Source organism: Quercus robur, chromosome 3 (assembly GCF_932294415.1).
Source record: "Quercus robur chromosome 3, dhQueRobu3.1, whole genome shotgun sequence".
Taxonomy (NCBI): domain Eukaryota; kingdom Viridiplantae; phylum Streptophyta; class Magnoliopsida; order Fagales; family Fagaceae; genus Quercus; species Quercus robur.
The window spans coordinates 18,356,680-18,365,051 of NC_065536.1; the positions used below are offsets into that span (position 1 = coordinate 18,356,680).

At 39.4% G+C, this 8,372-nt stretch overlaps 1 protein-coding gene across 1 annotated transcript; it reads left to right on the top strand.

Moving 5' to 3' along the window:
- The first annotated feature begins 1,207 nt into the window (after positions 1-1,207).
- On the top strand, positions 1,208-2,257 carry LOC126720050 (uncharacterized). Its single transcript, XM_050422522.1, has 2 exons — positions 1,208-1,819; positions 1,907-2,257. Exons 1-2 carry the CDS (start codon positions 1,445-1,447, stop codon positions 2,120-2,122), a joined length of 591 nt encoding a protein of 196 aa, XP_050278479.1. The 5' UTR covers positions 1,208-1,444; the 3' UTR covers positions 2,123-2,257.
- Positions 2,258-8,372: the final 6,115 nt, after the last annotated feature.

The window sequence follows — 8,372 nt, forward strand, 5'->3', positions numbered from 1 at the left end:
GCAAAGGTGCCAAGGGAGAAGAGTTTTAGATTGAAAACACTGAACATGGAACACACATGTAGCAGAAGTTATAGAAATCTAAAATGCACAGCATCATACATTAGGAAAAAGTTAGTGAAAAGGGTTAGGAGACAGCCTGACATAAAGCTCAAGGACATTCAGGATGCTGTGCATGAGAAGTATGTGGTTAACATAAGTGCAGGCAAGGCAAGTAGGGCTAGAGAGAAAGCTTAAGATGTTGTTGATGGGGCCCACACTGCACAGTTCAACCATGGGAGTACTGTGATGAGTTGAGAAGATGCAGTCTTGGGAGCACAGTATTGATGAAGGTGCATATTTATAATGATAGTGATTTGGCAGCTAAGCATGGATTGGCAACTGGGCTGCCATATTTTGAAAGAATCTACATCTGCCTGGAAGGTTGCAAGAAGGGCTTCTTGGCAGGGTGCAGGCCAATCATTGATCTAGATGCATGCCATCTAAAGACCAAGACAGGTGGTCAGCTGATGTGTGCTGTTGGCAGAGATCCCAATGATGAATACTTCCCCTTCGCATATGCAGTAATCAAAACTGAAACAAATGACACTTGGACCTAGTTTCTTAATTTATTGCTTGCTGACATAGGAGATGGCAACAAATGGGTGTTCATATCTGATCAGCAGAAGGTATGATGGTAGCTTTATTGCTTACTGAATTAATTCTAGTTGATGGTAGCTTCATTGCTTGCTGAATTAAATGATTGTGCTTTGCAGGGGTTGGTGAACACCTTTGTTGACAATTGGCTACAATACGAGCACAGGATTTGCTGTAGACATTTATACAATAATTTAAGGAAAAATCATCCTAGTGTCCTTATTAGAGACCTTTTTTGGAAAGCAGCCAAAGCTACCTATCAGCAAGCATAGGAGAGGGCAATGAATGAGCTAAAGGAGGTGGATAAAGATGCATTCAAATGGCTACAGTCTCACTCAACAACTATCTGGACTAGGCACATGTTCAAAAGTGATGGCCAGAGTGACACAATCCTGAACAACATGTGTAAAAGCTTCAACAGTGTGATAGTCAAGTTCAGGAGCAAACCTATAATCACCATGGTATGCATAATTCTCTCTTTCATGTGCATTATGATCCATAGACCTGTGTAATTCATGAATGATTAATTCTCCCTTCCTCTCTATGTGCTTGTAACTTGAGTGTATTAGGCTATATCTGATGACTAGATTTCAAGCAAACAGAGAAATGATTATGAATGTGGAGTTTGAGTTATGTCCAAAGATAAGGAAGAGACTATACAGGGAGAAGTTGGCATGTAGTAAGTGGCTAGCATGTTGGGCTGGTCGTACGAAGTTTGAAGTGAAGAATGGGCTGGAGAGTTTCATTGTGGACTTGGAAGAGAAGAAGTGCAGCTGTAGGAAGTGGGACATAATTGGCATACCATGTTGCCATGTCATTTCCTGTATATTTTTTCAACAAAGAAGATGCTGAAAAGTATGTCAATGCTTGCTACAAAAGGACTACCTACATTGACTGCTATGAACCCATTATAGAGCCCATCAATGGCCAAAATATGTGGAGACCTAGTGGACTGCCACCTGTGCAACCCCCTATCAAGAGGAGACCTCCTAGCAGGCCTAAGAAGAAGAGGGCACTGGAGCCTGATGAACCTAGAAATCACAGAAAAAATAGAGGTCTATGCATCTTAAAACAATGCAAGTTATGTGGGAAATTAGGACACAAAAGGAGGAGCTGCAAGGGAGAAGTAGGAGGGAACTCCTCCTTGCCTAGGAGTGCATCCCAAGCCAGTAGGACCATTAGGAGGGTAAATATACTACTTTGATTTAGATATCCCTATTGTTTTGTTTTTCAGTTGGCAGACTATTAATTGTTATTGTGCTTGTGCTTGCAGGCAGCCAAGGATGGTCATGCAAACAGCCCAGCTGTAGGCAATGCACAACTAGGCTCCAATGCTCAACCAGGCTCCAATGCTCCACCCCCCACTGATAACCAGTTCAATCCAAGACCAAAAAGACAGAGGAAGAGAAGTGCAGTCACCACTGAGACCTTGAATGCAACTGGGAATGCAGCAAGATATATGGCAGCAATGAGATCTGCTGGAAGATAGCAAGCTGAAGCAGGACCTTTTTTTTTGTTGTGCTATATGTTGAAAGCACTCTTCATATGTTTATGTAACTGCTAGAACAATTGGCATTTTGTAATTATTGTGGTACACTAAAAACTGTCATTGGTGTTAAATATTTTGTAATTATTCTCTCATTGTTGTGATGATTCAGCTTCCATTATTCAGATTTGCTGGTTTTTAGCATTGGTTTTTAAAAGGCTTAAACTCATGTCTTTTGGATCAAGCTTGAGTGTATTACATAGTCAACCTATATGCAAGTAATATTCAAGCTTGGAAAACTTAAGCTTGAGCTTAAGCTTAGTGATTGTGCAGGTTTGGTGAATGTGCTAGGCAGTTTAATATGTAATAATGTTAAATGATGTTAAATGTAATGATGTTAAATTTGTAAATGGCAGGTTTGGTAAATCTTTTACATGGTGTTATGCAGTTTAATATGTAATGATGTATGATGTATGAATTACTGTGTAATGATGTATGATGTATGAATTAATGTGTAATGATGTATGAATAAATGTAAATTATGCAGGTTTGGTAAATTATGCAGTTTAATGTGTAATGAATGTAAATTATGCAGTTTAATAAATGTAATTATGCAGGTTTGGTAATAAATGTAAATTATGCAATTTAATATGTAATTATGCAGGTTTTCTCAACTGAGTCAGTTTAATATTGTTTGTTATCTTAATCATGTCCCTAAGTTCCAGTTTTGATGACCTCCTATATACTTATATGTACTTGTATGTACTTATATGAGATAAAGCATAAAGACCTCATATGACCTTCATGTAATATTGAGATGTGACTGAGATGTCAATGAGATAAAGCATAAAGATCTGCCTCTTTTTGATTTGTCAATTACATATCATTTTGACTTTGAATATCAGGCTGTCGATGTGCTAGCTCAAACTATCAGCTCCTTTTATTTTGCAGCTAATCAGCTCCTTTTATTTGAGTGATGCTAAATATATTACAAAATTTACTTCATAAGTTTTAAAAACTAATGTTTCTGCAGTCAGCTCCATTTTCTTGCTTGGCAGACTCAAATTGCAGTGTTAAATTGCTGTCTAAAACAGGATGCTCTCTCAAATTGCACAGTTAATATCAAATTGTTGTCTCCATTCAAAATTTACTGTTGATGCACAGTTAATATTTTGTTATAACCCTTTTAAGGCACTGTTCAAACTACTTCACAAGGCACAAACAAGGCATAAACCAGGGACGAAACCAAGATTTGAACCTGGGGGGGGGGGGGGGAAGCTTAAAACAATTTTTTTTTTTATGAAAATAAAAACTAACACCTATTTCATATTCAACAAAATACTACATATAAAATAAGTGTTTCTTAAACATTTGATATTATAAAAATGTTAACAAAGTATAACACACAAAGTGACAAAGACAAAGTTCACAAGTTCATATATATATATTACTAATATTAGCCACATCACACAAAGTGACAAAGACAAAATTTTTGATAAAACCAAAACAATCAGACCAAAGACTTGGTCAATTGGTTACAAAAAAGAGTCACTTAGGACTTTCCAAAGACTAGTCTTCACAATTAATAGTACTCACAAGTGACAAAACAGTGACTACCAAAGACTACTCTCACAAATAACAAATTCACTATCACAATTCAATACTCACATCCTACTATCCTGGTCCAACTTTATTTCTTTATAGTTAAAACCAAAAAAAAAAAAAAAAAAGTTACAAACACTAAAAGTCTAAAACCGATCCACACAATCACAAAAAGGAAAAAGTCACAAACAATTACACTTTATACAGTGGTCAATACTCAATAGTCAATACAAAGCCATAAACACAAACTAAGTCTACGGTCCACACATTGACACAAACATAGTGAACACACCAGTCCAATAAAAGCCAGAACTCACAAATACAGTCAACACACACAGTCACCACAGTCCATAAAAAAAACGCAGAGGGCAAACTTGGCAGAGGGTAAACGACTAAGGCACTAGGTAGAGCAATATAACAAAGACAAAAAAAAACAAAAATATGAACTTGAGAGAGGAGAGTAATTTCTTAGATTTACCGTGTGTGACTGTGATGAAGGATCTGAGGAGGAGCAGCAGCAGCAACAATCCGAACTTTGGATCTGATATGAGGAAAAGAACAGCAATAGCAGCAATGATGGTTGGAGGAGGCGTTGATGCTTGATGAGATTGAGTGGAGCCGTGGAGGAAGAGTGAGGTTAGAGTAAAAATTTGAGAATTGTAATTTAGGTGTTCAGATTTCGGTCCATATTTATTTTTTGTTTTGTTTGTCGGTGGTTTTTTTTTTTTTTTTAAATTGGGGGTGGGGGGGGGGGGGGGGGGAGGGGGGAGCAGGAATGGCCCCCCCCTACCCTAATGTAATAAATTGGTACACAAATCATAGATTAATTAAAAAGACCATGTTCCATTGCTAAAGTCTCAGATTATAGTAAGAATTACACCAAAATTCAGGCATTTTCCCACTAATACATACCAACACATACCAACACAAATTATGGCCTTTTTCCACTAATACTTACCCACCTAATGAACCATTCCACCACCCCACCCCCCCCACAACCCGACCTATTTAGCCAACCAAAAGAAGCATCAAACAGAGTAGCCCACTTATCACCAGAGACAGCCCCAAGCAAATGAGCAGTCTCTTCTCTCTCTTCCTGTAGCCTACAATGGCAGCTTTAAGGGTCAAAATCTGTTGCCTCTGCTCCGAAATCAGCACTTTGCCACGCTCGTAGATTTCATCATCACGCCACTGAAAAAATTTACACTTGCGTCCAACCTGACACCCAAGAGCCAGATAAAACCCATTATATCTTCAACCAAAATCATGAAAAACAACCACAAATAGTATTAGCAAATACTACCTTACCCAGAAAATAAAATAGTATTAGCACAATGTTCCAACACTTGTATTAGCAAAATACAAGAAAACCAATTTATATTGTCAGCAACAAGCTAAGGTTTTTTTTTTTTTTTTTAAGAAAATAAATTCTGGGTTCCCAAGACAAGAAAACCAACTTGGGTTTTCTCTACGAATTAGCAAAAAAATTGGTTGTCAAATATTATGAAGCTGTGTTGGTTTAAGATCAAAATGACAGTCTAGCACATCATTTAAGTTGGGCATGCAACATGAATAGGGAAAGATTACATCTTAGCAAGACAATAATGAAAACTAAGAGAAATAAAAGGGCTGTAATTGAAAGAGAGAGGGGTTAGACTTAGACTAAAGGGATTGCGAGCTTGAAACGAAAATGAAGAAGGAAAAGCGAAAGGCTAAAGGGAAATGAAATTGGAACCTAAAGTGCTTCCAAAGTTAAAAACCCAGAAATTGAATAAAAATTTAAAAACTTTACAAAGAGAGATACTACCTTACCCAATAATTTGAACACCCGTACAACCTTCTTCCAGGGTTGTCAAGTGTCCACGAAACCACCAAAACGGGTTTCTCCGAGCAGAAGCATCAGGTTGGGCCCTTTTTCCTCAAGCTTCCACTCGATGATATTGAGCTTGAATTCATGGAAAGCAGTTGATTTGAAGATGTTTATGGGCTGTGTGGTGAGCAAGGAGCAATTGATTTGAAGATGTTTTTGAGTTCGTGACTGGTGTAGGACTTCAATTCGTGTGGTAACTAATGAGCGAGGAGCTGAGGAAATTTGGGGGTTAGGGATTTCAATTTGGCGTGATTTGGGGTTTTATTTTGGGTTAGGGATTGTCACGTGAGGGACACGTGACTACTAAGGGCAGAGAGTAACTAACAGCTGCAGGATAGGCCACGTGGACATTAGTTTATTATTATTTATCAATGCCGTTTACCACGACAGCAATATCCGTTTCTGATGTAACAGCAAGGACCAAAATGGGAACCGTTTTTTAGGATAGGGACTAAAAGTGGTAAAAATAAAATGTAGGGACTAAAATGGGAATCGCCTGAAAATGTAGGGACTAAAATGTGTTTTTTGCCTTTTTGTTTTTGTGGTTAATTGATAGAGTAACATAATTTTATAAATGTCACACTTTACATTAAACGTTTTTTTTTTAAAAAAGCACTCTTACATTTATTTAATTAGACTTTTGAGAAAAAAAATATTGCTTTATTTTAAGATCATTGATATTAGATTCTAGTAAACTAAATTATTAAAATAATTTGTCATCAAATAAGGGACTTAAGTTTAAATCACTGTCTATACCAAAAGCATAACATTAAAAACTAAAAACAGAGACATGGAGTCATGGAGTGTGAGTTCTCTCAAGCAACATGTGAGTTCTCTCATGTACTCTTACTAAAAACTAAAAGTTACCCGAAAAAACTCTGTTTTTGTCTTGCCAAAATAGAGACATAGAGTGTGAGTTCTCTCAAGCAGGAAAGTCCAAGGAAGAAGAAGTTGAGCTCCAACGGAGCAACAAGAAGGCTAAGGATGCGAAGGGAGCCTCGGAGTTTGGCTCTCCTCCTTCCTACAGGGATAAGCTCGTCGGTGAGATGCCAGGAGCCTTTGCGCAGGCTTTCAAGCTGGATAGTCATGAGTTGGACCTTCCACACCTTCTATGAAAATGGGTGAACTGGTAAATGGCATGGTGGCTGTCAACCTGACTCTGGACACGGGAAAATCCATTAGGTCTAGATGGAACCATGCATTGATCGTTAAGGTTTTTGGACGGACTGTGGGATTTCATTATCTTCACTCGAAGGTAGTGAGTTTATGGAAGCTAGCGGGGAGGCTTGACTGTGTCAACCTGGGTCGGGATTTCTTCCTCATGAGGTTTGGGCTAGTTGAGGATTATGAGAACGTTATTAAGGGAGGTCCGTGGTTTATTAGCGGACATTTCTTGACGGTTAGAGCGTGGGAACCAAACTTCAAGCCAGCTAACGCAGTGTGTAACATGGTGGCTGTGTGGATTCGGGTACCGGAGCTTCCATTTGAATATTACGACCCTAGGGTGCTAAGGGAAATTGGCAATGCCATTGGACCGGTCCTGAAGGTGGACTCTAATATGGCAACATGAGGCGAGGGGTCGGTTTGCCAAAATTTGCATCCAAGTTAACTTGGACAAGCCACTGACCACGTCCATTCTCCTTGAAGGGGTTCTCCAAGAAGTCCTATATGAGGGTATTAGCCCCTATGCTTCTCCTGTGGCCGGGTGGGACACTGACGGGAATATTGCCCTTTTACAATTCAGGAAAGTACTCCAGCTGCGATGATGGAGGAGTCTAATGATTCTGCTGATCAAGCTGAAACTAGTGGTGAGGTTGGTGACATTTCAAAAGAGGCGAGAAAGGTGGATCCTGATTTGAAAGGTGATGGGCAAGAAGTGTATGGCCCTTGGTTGCTTGTTAAGAGGAAGAAAGCAGTAGCTAAATCCGAGGGGCATCGAAAACTCAATCAAGGAGTGGGTATGGGCCCGGGCAAGGGGTATTCTAGGAATTTTGAGGCTGTTAATAGGCAGGTTTACAAGTCATGTGACAAGCCAACCTTCAATAATAGGCATGGGTCTGACGTAGATAGTATGGAGGTGGGTCATAGGGTGTCACATAACCCATCATCGATTAGAGAAAGGAAAAAGAAAACTTCTCTTTCAATGGATTAGAAGCTCCAGACAGCTCAAGAAACAACTTTTCATAATTCTGATAGCCCTCATATTTTTGCTTTTGGCACCGAGTTCAACCCCAAGCACGTTACTTCACCTAGTACTTCTGTTGATTTTGATTTGCGAAATAGAGGTGCTTTTGGTTACAACACCCCTCTGGGCATGGTGAGTAGTGAGAAGGAAGATGGCAGGGGTGGAAGGCCAGAGAAAGCAAGAATGGGAAATTTTTCAAAAGGGAAAAATCATAGTGGTATCTCCAAGCATGCTAGCACAAATAAAAGTAAGTCCCACAATGATCTGGGGATGGTACGATCTGGACGAGATGCAAGCTTGGCAACACATCTTCCCTCTAACACCAGAAAGCAAAATGAAGGGGTGGCTTCCAGTGACAGACCCGACGTGGATGGAATGGGCTTGCCCAGTGGATATTTCCATCAGACAGACTGACAAAAGGGGAAGCTCAGATTTTCGGGTGGAAAGCGCTGTCACCGCAATCTCTAGAGCTAAGCTTAAAAGACGTGAAAATAGAGGAAGAGGATGAGGTAAGGAAAATTTGGATGTCCAAGTTGGGAGTAGTGAGTTGCTAGGGAAACGTAATTTCCAAGAGTCTAATTCGGGCCGAAGTAGCA